Raw genomic sequence first — 16,599 nt, forward strand, 5'->3', positions numbered from 1 at the left:
AAACCCTTAAAATATACTAATGTATACTTACTTTCAAAAATCATGGCATTTTATGGCTGACTTCCTGAGCATTGTAATTCCAAAACAGAGTATTTTATTTCCACTTTTCATCAAAATACCTATTTGTTTTCAGTTTAGAATAAAACTACAGAGAGGAAAGAAAGGCTTAAAACTGTGCATATGACTTATTTTACTTATTTGACTTATTAGTGTTCAGCTGCTTATTGGGTTCTGGAGGCCATTCACAAGAGTCATAGATATAAAAATATAGAACTGTCTTTATTAATGAGTTGTGCATTTGTTCAAATCAGGTTTCTTGGGATACAACCTTCTATTTGGATTTCAGCTGGCCAGCCATTGTATCTGTTGGTCTTCCGGTCAGAGTGGTTTATCTGTAAAAATAAAATAAATTTCAAAAATCAACATTTAGTTCTCTCCATTTACACAGTAGTTTGTCAAACCTCATATAAGAAAAAGGGGTGATGGAGGGGGACCGGGAAGCAAAGTAGCACATCATGCTTGACATAATGGGTGAAGATTCCACCAGTTTCTCTCTTACACGGAGTGCTTTATTTATTTCCCAGATGGCTGTCGTGATATACACTCAGTTGAATACCTTTGTCCAGCAGAAGCTCTGAAATGTGAATAATTCTGCAGCAATATTCTGCACCAGTACAGGCTGGGGGCTGACCTGCTGGGAAGCAGCTCTGCAGAGAAGGACCTGGGGGTCCTGGTGGACAAAGAGCTGTCCCTGTGTGTCCTGGGGGCCAAGGAGGCCAATCCTGGGGTGTGCCAGGAAGAGCACTGCCAGCAGGTCAGGGAGGTGATCCTACCCCTCTGCCCAGCCCTGGGAGGCACATCTGCAGTGCTGGGTCCATCTCTGGGCTCCTCAGGACAGGAGGGACATGGAGCTCTTGGAGCAGGTCCAGAGGAAGATGTGAAGATGCCGAAGGGATGGAGCATCTCTGGGAGCAGGAAAGGCTGAAGGAGCTGGGGCTGTTCAGCCTCCAGAGCAGACACTGAGAGGGGACCTCCCCCAGGTCTGGAGGGGCTGCAGGGAGGGGGCAGAGGATGGACCAGGCTCTGCTCGGGGGGGCCCAGCAATGGCACAGGAGGAATGGGCAGGAACTGATGCCCAGGAAGTTCCACCCGGACATGAGGAAGAACTTCTTTGCTGTGCAGTGACCCAGCACTGAACAGATTGCCCAGAGAGGGTGTGGAGTCTCCCTCACTGGGGATATTCCAGAACTGTCTGGACACAATCCTGTGCCATGTGCTCTGGGATGGCCCTGCTGGAGCAGTGAGGTGGGACCAGATGACCCACTGTGGTCCCTTCCAGCCTGACCCATCCTGTGATTCTGTAATATTCTGGGAAAAAAAACCCACTATGGTAGTTTGACGTGGCTTTGGAGGGAATCAGCATCATCAAGGACCTGACACCTGTGTTGGGTTTCCTCTCAGAATAAAATGTCTCTGCACAGGACATCAAGTTGAACACTTCCAAACTGAGCCTCTTTAGAGTCTCTGGTCACTTCCAAAATTTTTCTACCATTGATTTAGTCCTGGTGTGGTACAAGTCAGTTCTAGCACATGGCCCAGTTCCAAAGCACAGAATGATGCACAAACAGCCTGCAGTTGTTATAAATAACTCACAGATTCTGCACTTGAAAGTTATACCTTGATATACAGACAAATATAAAGTGAAAATAAAACAAACATGACCTTTTCTTTTTGGATGTCATCTGGGAGCTTGAAGCCTTTGGCACCTATAAAAACCCAGCTTGACCTGAACTTTATATTCATTATTTCTTTACTTCCCAGTTCTTCTACTAATTTTTTGGCATCATTTTTCAACCTAGGAAAACGTAGTGAAAAAATGTGTTAAAAATTCAGGATGTGAAAAATGCCGAAAAAGATCACAGTTGATTCATGCTTTACAATAAGCATTAAGCCAGAAGAAGCAAAAATGAGAATTAAAAAGTCCTGAGAATTGTGTTAGCAGCATGACATTGAATTCCCCAGGAGAATTCATGTTGAATTCATGGAATTTTCTTCCTCCTCAACACGTTCCTGATGTTAATACAACCTGTTTGTAACAGCATAGCAGAAAAAGAAATGTATCCCAAACATATTCCAACCCTTCTTAAGTAAGGACAAGGGCATCAAATGTGGATTAAGTATTTTCCTGAGTGATTATAAGATCATGAATCCAGCTAAAAATCCCATAAGAGTCAAAAGCACCCAAAGAATCAGGTTAAGATGTAAGGAGGAATGAAAACTAGGCATATCATAATTGTAAGTGTGGATAAACAACATATAAGAATAAGGAAGGTTGTGACTCAGAGGTAACAGCAGTGTCCTTTGGGGTGCTTTTAAACATTATAACTCAATTATCCATCTTTGGGAACATCAACATACCTGATATGTGCAGTCACGGAAAGGACATGGAATCAAAACCTTTCAGGCAGGAAATGAGGGAACAACTCTGACTATGGAGTGGAATTTACCATTCCTTCCCCCCCTGACTCAATAGTCACTTCCCAGCCCTGTTCCTCAGCCTGAATAACCTGCTTACAAGGTGCTTCCATCATCGTGAGTCGCCATCAGCAGGAGGGTCCCTTCCTGGGCATTCCTGAGGAAACTCATCATCTCTGCCGAGTGGTCTGTGGGAATCAATCACACAACTGATTATTCATCACACACACATCACGTTCCTGTTCGTGCATCACCAGCATTTTTAAGTGGTCAGAGAATCAGCTTCCAGTGCCCCAGATCATTCTGTTTCTCCTCAGTAGCTTACTGTTCAAAGTTTAGAAAATGTGTATAAACTACTCTTCAAGTAGATCACCTTTCTGGTTATGTAGAAGGATGTTAAGAGACGGACTAGAATATCTCCTATGATGATTTTGCAACTAAAATATGTCAGGAAAAGGGATTTTGCTGAGTGAAGGATCTGGATGTAGTATCTGGTTAAGGGCTACTCCTACCAGACTGAAATAATGGAGAAAAAAAAAAGAAAAAAAAAATGGGAAAAGGACAATAATTTCTTTTTTTTTTAAAAAAGACAACTATCTCAACCAACAGGAGAAATTCAGCTTTTAAGGCAACATTTGTCAGCATATCTGGCCAGAGCATACTTTATGAAGACAGCAGCTGTTTGTTTCTAGCTGACCCCTGTTGATGATACAAACATAATCATTGGAAAGAGCAGAATAATTCTATAAGTCCTTTCTTAGTGCTGAAACACTAACAAAGCTCTATTGCACTCTTTTCCTTACCTCCTGTCCACATGTCAAAAAATTTTGTCGATGTAACTTTTCCTGTTTTATCTGTAATTAAAAAAAGACTTGTGTAAATATGGGCAATTATTATTTTATTCTATAAGCATATGTATTTACCAGTTTCAGCTAAAGTTAGGTTGCTTGTATTATTTGGCTTCTGAGCTTTCTTTGGTTTCAGTTTTTAAATAGGAATATGGACTAATGTGAGTTTAAGATTTGGGGAGAATATTTTGATTCATGTAGTCTTTGAATCATCAAGTGTGACTAAAACATTTTTATTACTTCTTATTTGAAAGAAAAAAAAATCAATTTCCATGCGCTTCCATGTTTTTATATGTAAATATACTATACTAGGTCACAACCATTGATAGGAAAATTAGCTAAGCCTAAGAATATTTGAATGAGCTTAAGACTATTCTGTGAAGTGTTTGAGATGCTCAAGCTTTCATACCATTTGAATGTCAGCAGACAGAAACACAATAATCATCACTACTGTATCAGAAACTGGGCATGCAAATTATCAATAATTCCAAAACATTTTGGCCAATATTCATCATCAGTTATGCTGTTGTTCAGATGCTTATCCTTGGGTAAAAAAAGACATAAACAATTGAAAATATTTTACAAATTTCTAAATCCATGCAAACCGAGTTAACTGATTTTCATTATCCAAGACCCTGCTTGGATCCCTACTGTGTGAGAGGATTTTTTCCATTTAGAGTGCATCAACCAATTTCTAGTGAGAAGATCCAGCAGCTCCTGATTCCTTTCTAGCTTGTCTTTGATCTCTCTGTGGAAAAAATTACGATGGTAGATTCTGCTGAGCACAGGACTCTCTGCATGGCAGGTTTATCAGTGCTGATGAGGGGAAAAGGTGGCAAAAATCTGTCAGTGGTAAAACAGAATTCTAGGCCTGGGTTGCTTCTGAGCAGAGGTCACCAGAAAATTGAAAAGCCTGTAGTGGAGACAGGAGAAATTCACACAATCGTTTTTTATTCCCTCTCTGTTGTTGGTTTAGGCTTAATAGTTCTGTCTTCCTTCTTACAAAAGACCATATTCCTTCGTAAAAGAAAGTTATCATCATGGAATAAAAGACAAGTGTGATGCCATAAGACACTTGTTGAGCAAAGTCATTAGTTTGACTGATCTAATTAGAGGACATGTAGAAAAAGTGTCTCAGATTGGTGCAGGATAATGGACAGATTTACCTGCTCCTGTGTGCCATAATCTTGCTTATGCATTCAGGATGGGTATTTGCCCTCTTACTCTACAGCTGTTTGCTGAAAACTGACTTTTTAACTGTTTATCTGTTATAACCAGTAAAGTTTTTATGATTATTGGAAAAAAACTGCAGTAGTTATCTGGAAAAAAAAAAATGGAATAGATTCTTGTCGATGGTTAATTTAACCTTCAACAAAATCATGGAAGTTTAGACAAGATCAAGATCTTGCTTAGACAAAAAAATTGAAATATAAGTGTTTTGTGATCAAAGTCAACTTGACTGTGCCTAAGAACTCCCTTTTTTCCTCTCCCCCCCAAGATTTAGGCATTTGTTTTTCCCTGGATCCATAATTGAAGACACTGCTCTTCATCATCATTCCCATTCATTTGAATCAAAATGGTGCCTCCAGATCTGGAATAAAGAGCACCTTCTGCTTCCCAATGATTCCTACTGCTAATAAAGACTTATAATGGCAATTTAATATTAATCAAGCTTTGAATTTGTCTTTCTGTCCACCGACCAAGACTGGAAAATGAATTTGTGCCGTGGCTGCACCTTGTGGCAGAGCTGCACTTCCCAGTTACTGCTTCCCCCTTATCAGTGGAGCAGAAGATATATTTTTTCAAGGATTGAAGCTGAAAATTCAGTCTTACTGCTGGAGATCACAGATATCTGTGCTGTGCTACAGGTTTTTTGTCTAATAAAATGCACTTACACCACCTCTATGCACACATCCTCTATTTTCTTATACTGGTTTCTGAACATGTTCCTTCTGTTTACCCAGAAGACTGTTTTTCTCACACAGATTTGTTTTTCTTACGTTTAACATGAATCAAGTTTGCAGTATTTTCCTTTCCCTTCCATGCTAGCTGGTAAAAACACCCACAAACCCAACAACCCAACCCCCCAAGAACATATGTAATTTATCGCTGTGCAAAAATATGTTTCTCTCTAACATTTTTTCTCTTACTTACAATTCACAGTGGCAATGTTTATACCTCTTCCAACATTACCATTCCCTTCACTTATGAGCCTGGAATTGAAATAAGTACAGTATCAGCAAAATGAACCTGGTCCAAAGTTATATTTACCAGTGCTAAGCAATTTTCTGATGTTTATGTTTTCTTCAGTTATTTAGTTCAAGACTTTGTAGTAAACAAGACATGTGGCTTAAAAATCTTGCCCATTGTATCAGTTAGTTTCCTTTAAAAATGGGTCCTTCAAAATGAGCCAGACCAAGAAAATACTTCATATAAATGCAGACAGAAAGATAAAGGAGAAAAAAAAAAAACCCAATATAAAATGTGGGTTTGTGGCACTGTTCTTTGTTGACTGTATCTTCAGAAAAGCTCACTGCAAGGTTTTGAAGTTATTCCACCTGTCCAGTTTGAAAAGCCATGAAAGAACCTGAATTTCAGAAGGTGTTGACCACTCAACAGTCTGTAAATTTGCTGTGCTGCTCCGTGGAAATCAAAAATCATACTGGAAACTAACAGTTGGATGCAGCTTATTCAGAGGAACAAAGAATATAACATGAGATTAGCTTTAAAAAAAGCCCACAAAACAAAACTAAACTGGACAAAACAGCTAAATACTGTCAGTTATGCTCAGAAGTCTTTCACCAGAATAGGAGTCCCCTGGTAGGAACTCATTTGCTGCTACTGGGCCAAAACAACACACACTCTTTCTCACACTAAAAAGCACTTGTTTGGATGCAAAGTTAGACTGGTACTCACAGCTCATCCTCAAAACAGATTTTAGCCATCTTTCCTTTGCCCCCTCCACTGAGGATCCTGTAGGCATAATTCCCAGGTGGGCAGGGGCTCCAGTGGTCACATTTTTGCCTTTTGGGGACTGGGGCTACAACAGCAAAGGTGGGAAAACGTTTCCTTGGATGCTGCATAAACAATTTCTGCATGGAATGAACAATCACTAAATGTCAACACTCTAAGCTCAAACATAAACACACAGAACCCCATCCTGACAGTTTTCCTGGTAACATTATCACAGGTTTGTCAGGGCTTTAACTTATCATTGACTCTTATCCAGGGAAAAATGCCCCATTTAATATGATCTGAGTAATTATTTTGTGCTATTCCATACAACAGGAAACAAGGGCTAGAGGGATTAAGGTTTCCTAGCAAGAGCTTGAAGTTAATAGTTATCATTCTCATTTTAAGCCTTTTTTTTTAAAAGCAATAACATAGTCACAGAATGAGAAAAATGTACACATTAAGCCACTTGGTCAGATTAGAGATAAAAATAATGAGAATCTAATCACAAAGTCTGGTTAGTGGTTCAACAGTTTATCATAATTAGGAAATACATGTGATATAAGCAAAGCTGTAGCTTTGCACTTATATGCCAGCAAACAAATAAGGTGTTCTTCCATCACTGTTCAATTAATTACATTTGCATACTGGCAAATATAGGCTGACATTGTATTTCTTCACAGATAGTGTCCAAGAAAAAGTTTGGCCTTGTAATAATGAATTTTACACAGCCAACTTCCTTCTTATAATAGCACATAGTAAGTAATTTCTTAGCTAACAAGCCATTTCTCATTTGGCATATAAATACACAATATCAGACATAGTATAAGAAAAAAAAAGAAAAAAAAAACAATTACACACCCCTCAACACTGGTTTCTTTCTGATGCCTTGAAATTCAGCATTAGATATTGTGGTTGGGGGTACCCGAGCAGCGATGAAGAATCCCAAATACCAAGCAGCCAACGATGTCAACAAGAGCCCTGTTAATCTCACAAGACCTATGAAGGGAAAAATAAAAAGACAAACCAAAAAACCCCACAGCAGGACTCAAAATCTTCCATTTCCTTCTGACACTGCTACACGAACTGACTGTTTTCTGCCTGGTATACTGTGTTAACCACAGCCCTCAGAGCTGTGGCAAGAGAGGATTTGTTTTATTCCCATCCCTTTTGTTTCTAAAACTTGATCTTCAGGAAGAAAACTCTCCCCAAGACTCCCCTTTAATCCACAGCCATAATACCCCAAAGAAACATGAAATTCAACTTAATCCTAGTAGGATTTTGACTGTGAAGAGTAAGTACCAGAGGCCACACAGGTATTTTGCAGTTACTATTGACTTTCTGTGATAGGCAAATGCCACAGGAATGGTTTAAAACACTGACCATAAAGGGAACTCCTTCCATCCACCCTTTTAACATGCTGGGTAAAAATAACTGAAGAAGGCCCAAACAACCTTGTCCACACAATGAGCTCTGACTGCATTCATAGATTCATAGGATAATTTAGGTTGTAAGGCACTCTCAAAGGTAATCTAGTCAACCTCCCTGCAACAAGCAGGGAAATCTTCAACTCCACCAGGTTGCTCAGAGCCCTGTCCAGCCTGACCTTGAATGTTTCCAGGGATGGGGCATCCACCACCTCTCTGGGCAACCTTTGCCAGTGTTTTACCACCCTCATTGTGAAAAACTTCTTCTATCTAATCTAAACCTGCTGGTTTAAAGCCATTCCCCCTTGTCCTGTCACTCCAGGCCCTTGTAGAAAGTCCCTCTCCAGCTTTCTTGTCAGCTCCCTTTAGGTACTGGAAGGCTGGTTCCCTGACTCAGGTGCAGCACCTTGCACTGGGCCTCATTTAACCTCATGAGATTCCCATGGACCCACTTCTTGAGCTTGTCCAGGTCCCTCTGGATGCCATCCCATCCCTCAGGAGCGTCAACCACACCACACAGCTTGGTGTCATCTGCAAACTCGCTGAGGGTGCCCTCAATCCCACTGTCTCTGTCATTGATGGAGACATTCAAACACAACCAGAGTGACTGTTTCACCTTCCCTCAGCCATATCAGAGTTTCCATGGACTGTATTAGCAGTGCACCTACATAATAGGATCCACAATTTTCGTGGCTATGAAGAAATATATGTAAATTCCATATTGAATGTGTACTCTTCCTCAACACCAGAAATGGTATCAGGAATTCCTGATCTAGAAGAAATGCACCACCTAGTTTATGATGCTGAACAAGGAAACCTCACACTGCAATTGTGGAACACAGATGTTGCAATGGCATAAGACACTGCCTGATGTGTAAAGAAACATGTGCTTGAAAATAAGGGTCTGCTGAAACAAAAAAAAAAGAAAATTATTACTTTTATGGTCCTGAAAACCAAGTTCAACAGAACCAGTGTCCAAAAATATTCAGTATGTTCACTTTTACAGCTGCCCAGAAAATGTTGTGTATTATCAAGTCTAAATCTTTCTTATAACAGTCTACACTTATAAGACACTCCCTTCCTTTCCTTCTTGGAACTGTCTTTTATAAACATTTAGATTTCTGCCCTACTTTTTCTCTAGAATAAGGTCAAATTTTCCACTTGTCTTCCTCATGTCCTGTTTTGCAGGTTCTACCACTTTCCTGTGAATTCTGCCCAATTGGTCTGCATCCAAATTCTGAAAAACTGCAGAATGAACACACTAGTCCAACAAACACATTCTTGAGACTTTACTTCTGGTTATATGTGCCAGAAGGAACTTAGCCCTTTTTTTTTTTTTTTCATAAGAGTAGACTTTATTGACTCAGGTTCTGTTTAGAATCTATCATAAAGACTGGATTTTACCTCCATATCCTGTATTTGTGCATGTGGTTATTCCTGCATTCTACCTGGCTTTAAAAATCAAAACCCCAACAAAACACTGCAGAAACATTTGTGTGACTTTAAGAAAGACACTGTAAGAAATTTACAGTACTTTAATCAAAGGATTAAGACTGAAAGAGAAATATAATGAATCTTCAGATATTACAAATTTCCTTAATTATTACATATGAGAAATTTCTCACTCTATGACTAGTAGTGGTGCAAACCCACATGAAATACAGAAAATTACTCCAACATTTCATTCATGCAGTCAGTGTGAACATGAGCACTGACAAAATAAACGTGCACAAATAAGGAGAACTGGTGGAACCAAGCAGAACAAATCTCACTTTTTCTCTTTTTGAATACTAAAAAAAAAACAAACCAGATTTATACACAATATGTATTTAATTTGTAAAGGAGGCCAAGTCACGAGTTTCAAAACCCAGGAAGAATTAAGTGAAGACTGCAAGTTTATTGAGAGATTTTAGTGATTGTTTTTGGGGAGATGGTGGGGTGCAAAGATCTGTGAAATCATCAGTCAGATTTTCTTTTGCTTTTTCTATTATAGGCTTGGTAGGTTTATCTTTACAATGATTTTTCACTGTTTTCCATCAAAACTAAGGAGCAACTCTGTTGCAAAACAGTCTCAACAGTGTGGCATTTTACCTAAATAGAAGAGAAAGTACAAAAAGTCTAACTGCTGTTAAGTCTGACCGTGGTGCCTGGGAAAATCATGGAGCAGATCATCCTGAGTGCAATCACATGGCACAAACAGGACAACCTGGGGATCAGGCCCAGCCAGCACAGGTTTAGGAAAGGCAGGTCCTGCCTGACCAACCTGATCTCCTTCTATGCATGACCAGGTGACCTGCCTGGTGGATGAGGGGAAGGCTGTGGATGAGTCTACCTGGACTTCAGCAAAGCCTTGGACACTGTCTCCCACGGCGTTCTCCTGGAAAAGCTGCATCCCATGGCTTGGACAGGGGCACCCTGTGCTGGGTTAGGAACTGGCTGGCCCAGGGTGGTGGTAAATGGTGCTGCATCCAGTTGGCAGCTGGTCACTAGTGGTGTCCCCCAGGGATCAGTGCTGGGGCCACTTTAATATCTTTATTGATGATCTGGATGAGGGCAGATGGAGGGCACCCTCAGTAAGTTCACAGACAACCCTAAGCTGGGTGGGACTGTTGATCTACTGGAGGGCAGGAAGGCTCTGCAGAGGGATCTGGACAGGCTGGATCCATGGCCTGAGGACAGTGGCATGAGGTTCAACACGGCAAAATGCGGGATCCTGCACTTGGGTCACAACAACCCCCCTGCAGTTGCAGGCTGGGGGCAGAGGGGCTGGAAAGTGCCTGGCAGGAAAGGATCTGGAGGTGCTGGTCGACAGCCCTCTGGGTAAAGAAACATTCTCCTAATATCCAAATTAAGCCTCCCTTGACGCAGCTTCATGCCATTCCCTTGGGTCCTGTGTTAGCAGTGCTACCTTATGGCAACTCCCAAATTCCCTTCTCCCTCCGGTGTTCACTTGCCCCTTGGCAGCAATTAAAGCACTAAATGTAAGCACAGTATTGGGTGTGTTTTCCGTGCTTAGCTGATTAAATATCCCCACGCAGCCCCACCTCGCTCATACACACCCACCCGTACGCAGCAGGACTTTAACAGAGGGAAAAAAGCTGAAAAAGGAATATATTTAAGACTCAGGCATGAATTATTCCAGACTAAAAGCTGGGCGTTGGGCTGGGAACAGCCCTCCCTTCCCCTCCCCGTGGTGAGAGGGGTCTCAGGGGGCTCCTGCCTGAGGAGGGCACAAACCCAGAGGGGTGAACCCTACTCACAGTGCCGGCTCGGCTTCATTATTCTGCCTTCTCCTGTTCCTCTTCCTGCTCCTCGTCCCTCTCCTGCCAGCACCGGGAAGGGGAGCGGCCACTTGTCAGCGCTGCACCGCCCCAGGAGTGAAAGGAAATAACTTTTAAGTTATTCTCTGCAGAAAGCAACCAACTGGAGTCCACCACTAGCAAATTTGCAGATGACACTAAGCTGGGGAGGAGTGTCCATCAGCTGGAAGGCAGGAGGGCTCTGCAGAGGAACCTGGACAGGCTGGAGAGTTGGGCTGATTCCAACGGGATGAGGTTCAACAAGGCCAAGTGCTGGGTCCTGCCCTTTGGCCACAACAACCTCCTGCAGCGCTACAGGCTGGGACAGAGTGGTTGGAGAGCAGCCAGGCAGGAAGGGACCTGGGATTTGGGATGGACAGGAAGCTGAACATGAGCCAGCAGTGTGCCCAGGTGGCCAAGAGGGCCAATGGATCCTGGCCTGGATCAGGAACAGGGTGGCAGCAGGAGCAGGGAAGTGATTCTGCCCCTGGACTCAGAGCTGGTGAGGCCACCCCTGGAGTGCTGTGTCCAGCTCTGGGCCCTCAGCTCAGGAAGGACATGGAGGGGCTGGAGCAGGTCCAGAGAAGAGCAGCAAGGCTGGGGAAGGGACTGGAGCACAATTCCCGTGAGGAGAGGCTGAGGGAGCTGGGGGGGCTCAGCCTGGACAGGAGGACGCTCAGGGGAGACCTCCTCACTCTCTGCAGCTCCCTGACAGGAGGGGGGAGCCAGGGGGGGTTGGTCTCTTTTCCCACACAACTGTCAGCAAGACAAGAGGGCATGGTCTTAAGCTGTGCCAGGGAAGGTTTAGGTTGGATATTAGGAAGAAATTCTTTACAGGGAGGGTAATCAGACATTGGAATGGGCTGCCCAGGGAAGTGGTGGATTCATTGTCCCTGGAGGTTTTTAAGATGAGACTGGATGTGGCATCAGTGCCATGGGCTGGGAACCACGGCAGGGTTGGATCAAGGGTTGGACTTGATGATCTCGGAGGTCCTTTCCAACCCAGCTGATTCTATGAAGGCTCACACGGCACCCAGCTGAACTTTTTCCTGTTTTTTTCCTCCAAATGTCATAATCATAGAATCATACAGTGGTTTGGGTTGGAAGGGACCTTAAAGATCATCTAGTTACAACCCCCCTGCTGTGGGCCGGGACATCTTCCACTAGCCCAGGTTGCTCAGAGCTCCATCCAACCTGGCCTTGAACACTTCCAGGGGTCCAGGGGCAGCCACAGCTTCTCTGGGCAACCTGTGCCAGGCCTCACCACCCTCACAGGGAAGAATTTCTTCCTAATACCTAATCTAAACCTATTCTCTTTCAGTTTGAATCCATTGTCCAGATGAAACAGTTATTTTTGAATCTGTTGAACCCAATCCAGAAGGCAAGCAAGGGCTTTTTCCTGGCAGCAGCCAGGGTCTGCCTGGTCCACTGGAGCCCCCTCTCCTTCTTCTACCCATCATCTTCTACCCTGGGATGACACAAATCCCACCACGAGCACCAGCCCACTGGGCCAAGACCTTGGTTCATCTTTCCTTGTGAACAAGGTGTCATGCACCATCACCTGGAGGCTTCCTTCCACGTGGGGTAGGTTGGTCACTCCTTGTTTGCATCATACCACCAAAAACCTGGCACCACTTGCACTTGGGATGTGGGGCAGCATCCCTGCTCTTCTCCTTCTCCTCAGCTTCCCAGCCCAGATGTAAGGCATGAGAAACTAGAGCACAGTGCTGGCAGCACACAGTTTCCAGTCTGTGGCAGATAATGTGAGATAAAGGTATTGCCCATCAGGAGCCTCATATCATGGGCTTGGTTTTCTGCTTTTAAAATTTCTATTTTCCAACATGCTCTGGTTGATGGGTGTGTGGGTGCTGAGCCCCAACAGCACCAGTCAGTGCTGGCACTGAACCAAAGAAACTACAGCTCACACCAAGGGCAGCTTGTGAGGACTGAAGTGGCCACTCAAACGTGCTCAGGAAACTGGGCTGAAGACCTCCAAGCTGGGCAGAACCCTAACAAAGAAACCTGTAATTTCACAAAACCACTAAATCATTTAGGCTGGAAAAGACCTCTAAGGTCAGTGAGTCCAGCCTTTGACTGAACACCCCTTTGCCCCCCAGCCCAGAGCACTGAGGGCCATGGCCAGGCCTTCCTTGGACACCTCCAGGGATGGGCACTCCAAACCTCCCTGGGCAGCCCCTGCCAAGGCCTGACCACCCTTTCCATGAAGGAATTCCTCCTGATGACCAACCTGAACGTCCTCTGGTGCAGCTTGAGGCCATTTCCTTTTGTCCTGTCCCTTGTTCCCTGGGAGCAGAGCCTGAACCCCCCTGGCCCCCCTCTCCTGTCAGGGAGTTGTAGAGAGCAATGAGGTCTCCCCTGAGCTTCCTTTTCTCCAGACTAAACATCCCCAGCTTCCTCAGCCCCTCCTCATATGACTCACTCTCCCAACCCTTCCCCAGCTCCATTGCCCTTCTCTGGACACACTCCAGCCCCTCAATGTCCTCGTTGCAGTGAGGGGCCCAAAACTGGACACAGCACTCGAGGTGTGGCCTCACCCCTCTAATTTTCATTTAGAAATTTAATCAAACTACACTGTGATTTAGTAGCTGCCCTTAAAACTCTCAGATTTGGTTTCCCTTAAGCTTTTTTCATTCCCTCTGCCTTTAATGATGCACAGAAATTATGTTTAGTTCAGCAAACAGATGAATAAAATCCTGTAGGAGGGCACATGTAGGACCACAGCCGGATCTGGGCTTTTCATTCCTCCCAGGACACCCATGAAAGCTATAAATGTTTCCAGACCCTGGAGGAGAGGTGTTTCTTGTCCTTTTCTGTGAGTGGTATATTATAATAGCCTACAAATTGCAGGCAAAACCCGAGGGAGTAATTGCTGCTGGTTATTTTCAAACGTACTGGAGCTTGCAAATGAAAAGCAACATCCCATAAAACCTGGGGTGTGAATAATTAAAGAGGTAGCATGGGACAAATAAACTTGAGGAATGAAAAGCACAGGATAGAAAGGGAAAGGAGTTATGAGAGGGCAAAAGAAATTTAAGGACACCACTAGTCTGGGTTACTTTTCCAAACATGCAATTATTTCTGCAGGAAGTGTTATCCTGCAAAATGGCACATCAGGAAATGGTGCTAATAAATGATTGAAACTGTTGAAGAGTGCACTTCTAGTCCTTAAAGTAACAATAATATGGCTTTAAACCCAAAATGCTATGGCTTGTGGCAGCCAAATGAAAAAGTCTTCTATTTTTATTTAAGCAAGGGACATTAACTGGGACTTGGGATAATTTAATTTTGAAATAAATTTATATTCTACGAGCATTGGTGGCTCACACTCCATAGAGAAAAATTTTAAGCCCTTAGGAACTTGGTCACCACCTCAATACTGTGAAAAACCCCCATCATTAGCAATCAGTGTCTATTGGAAAACTGCCATTTTACCTCTTTTAGTGTAGCAGGTTACTTTATTTTCATTATTGCCTAAACTCCATTGACCCACACCCAGGCATTTCCTACAAAACCAGTCAACACAGCAAGTGCCTTGCTTGCCTGACAAATCCCAGGGATCCAGTGGTCTCCAGCTGAGGGTATTTTAAATACCTAAGGACTAGAAATCCCTTAAATGTTTTACTTCAGGTATCTCAGTTTGGTGTCTGCAAAAAACAAGCACTACAGTTCTTTCTTTAGTAATTAATCATAGATGTGGAATGCAGAGGACTTCCAAAGCATCATTTCTGATCTTACTCTCTGTACCCATTCACTCTGTAATTTGAAAGCTTAGAGGAAAAACTTATAAAAAATATTATTCTTCCCTCTCGGTGCTTTGTGAGGCCGTGAGGCCCTTTGGTGACAAGCAGGAGAGGGAATCTACTCGGGAAACAAATGGCTCTTGCAGACACTAAATGGCACACAGTGTTAGTCTTGTCTTATCATCACAAAAGCCAGCCAGTAGAGAAGGTTTATGGGCTAACACAGTAAAACTACAACAGAGCAAGTTCCTGCTTGTCCTTTGAGCCAATGTTCCTCCAGAGGTATTTTCTGCATCCACCCCACTTGACTAGCAAATGAGCAAAAGTGTCATTCCAGTCCTCGTAGCTATTTAATTTACATGTTTTCTGCTCATCCACAAATGGATTTTTAATCCCGCTAGGATGAGTTAAAAGAATTTAATGGTTTAAAATGGAGGCAGAATCCGTAAGGCAGGAAAAGAACACTGTACTAAATCTTTGCTTGTAGGGGTCACAAGAACTTAAAGGGCTACCAGAAAAAAAAAAACCAAAACAGACCACCTACATAAAATGTGCAACTGCTGTTTAAGTTAACTGATTTTACCTAAGACTTGGGGCAGATAAGAACACGTGGACAGCAGAGGGGTGGCAATGTGAAAGAGCAATTATTTAACTCAGTCATGCTTCACCATGTGCTTGTGCCCATAATTCAGGTGGAACCTCAGCCTCCTGGCAGTGGTAGCATGAAGAGGAATGTGGAGAAACAGTAAATGTATATTGTAATACAATTACTGTGGGGTTTTTTTTCTCTCTTTTCTCTTTTCTTTTCTTTCTTTTTTCTTTCTTTTTTCTTTTCTTTTCTTTTCTTTTCTTTTCTTTTCTTTTCTTTTCTTTTCTTTTCTTTTCTTTTCTTTTCTTTTCTTTTCTTTTCTTTTCTTTTCTTTTCTTTTCTTTTCTTTTCTTTTCTTTTCTTTTCTTTTCTTTTCTTTTCTTTTCTTTTCTCTTCTTTCTTTTCTTTTCTTTTCTTTTCTTTTCTTTTCTTTTCTTTTCTTTTCTTTTCTTTTCTTTTCTTTTCTTTTCTTTTCTTTCCTTTCCTTTCCTTTCCTTTCCTTTCCTTTTCTTTTCTTTTCTTTTCTTTTCTTTTCTTTTCTTTTCTTTTCTTTTCTTTTCTTTTCTTTTCTTTTCTTTTCTTTTCTTTTCTTTTCTTTTCTTTTCTTTTCTTTTCTTTTCTTTTCTTTTCTTTTCTTTTCTTTTCTTTTCTTTTCTTTTCCTGTTATACCTTGAATGTTTTTATGAAATCCAAGAACAAATACTTAGAACAAGGTGACAGCTTTTAGACATTTCTTCTGCGGATATATTAAAATCACCTTCCTCAGGATATGCAAAAATGGATCATATAACAAAGGGAAAAAAACAAGCATTGATTACTTTCAGCTGATAAGCTACAAAACCTGTAAAGCTTGTGAGTCTAGGACATTGCTGGCCTGTTAAACAACACAAAGGTGGGGCATATTTGTGTGTTTTCCTTATGCTTTGTTAATCTAGAGAAATAAGTGGAAAATGTAATTAACTGCACTTCATCCAGACAGAAGATGTTGACTGAGGAAGTTTTCTCAGTATTAGCAGCAGTAGTTTAATATATTATATGCCCAAATCTAGTCCTCCTTAATACACAGCAACCCAAACTTTTCCGAGGAGGAAGGCAAGTGTAGGGAATAGGGCAAAATGAGAGGGAAGAGAAAATTCTTCTGTTAAATGCTGGGTATTTTCACATGGTTTTGCACAATCCTACAGGATATCTGCTGACTGTTTCCTTGAAATGCAGCTGTCAGCACACTCATCAGGCCCACAGGTCCCT

General features: G+C 42.3%; 1 protein-coding gene across 2 annotated transcripts; it reads right to left on the reverse strand.

Annotated features, from left to right (window-relative positions):
* Nucleotides 1–260: 260 nt before the first annotated feature.
* FAM3B (FAM3 metabolism regulating signaling molecule B) lies at nucleotides 261–11,303 on the reverse strand. 2 transcript variants are annotated; one of them, XM_051770857.1, is made up of 8 exons: nucleotides 10,963–11,303; nucleotides 7,137–7,274; nucleotides 6,240–6,363; nucleotides 5,478–5,536; nucleotides 3,279–3,329; nucleotides 2,576–2,663; nucleotides 1,723–1,855; nucleotides 261–392 (listed from the first exon to the last, which is right to left on the reverse strand). In XM_051770857.1, the coding sequence occupies exons 1-8, from the start codon at nucleotides 10,979–10,981 to the stop codon at nucleotides 303–305; spliced, it is 702 nt and encodes a 233-aa protein (XP_051626817.1). In that variant the 5' UTR covers nucleotides 10,982–11,303; the 3' UTR covers nucleotides 261–302. The 2 variants fall into 2 exon arrangements, with proteins under 2 accessions (XP_051626817.1, XP_051626818.1); XM_051770858.1 differs by lacking the exon at nucleotides 10,963–11,303 and having other exon boundaries at nucleotides 6,240–6,415; nucleotides 7,137–7,275.
* Between the last annotated feature and the right edge of the window lie 5,296 nt (nucleotides 11,304–16,599).

The sequence above is a fragment of the Manacus candei genome, unplaced genomic scaffold (genome assembly GCF_025592945.1).
Source record: "Manacus candei isolate 608988 ecotype Guabito, Panama unplaced genomic scaffold, ASM2559294v1 h1tg000126l, whole genome shotgun sequence".
Classification (NCBI taxonomy): Eukaryota; Metazoa; Chordata; class Aves; order Passeriformes; family Pipridae; genus Manacus; species Manacus candei.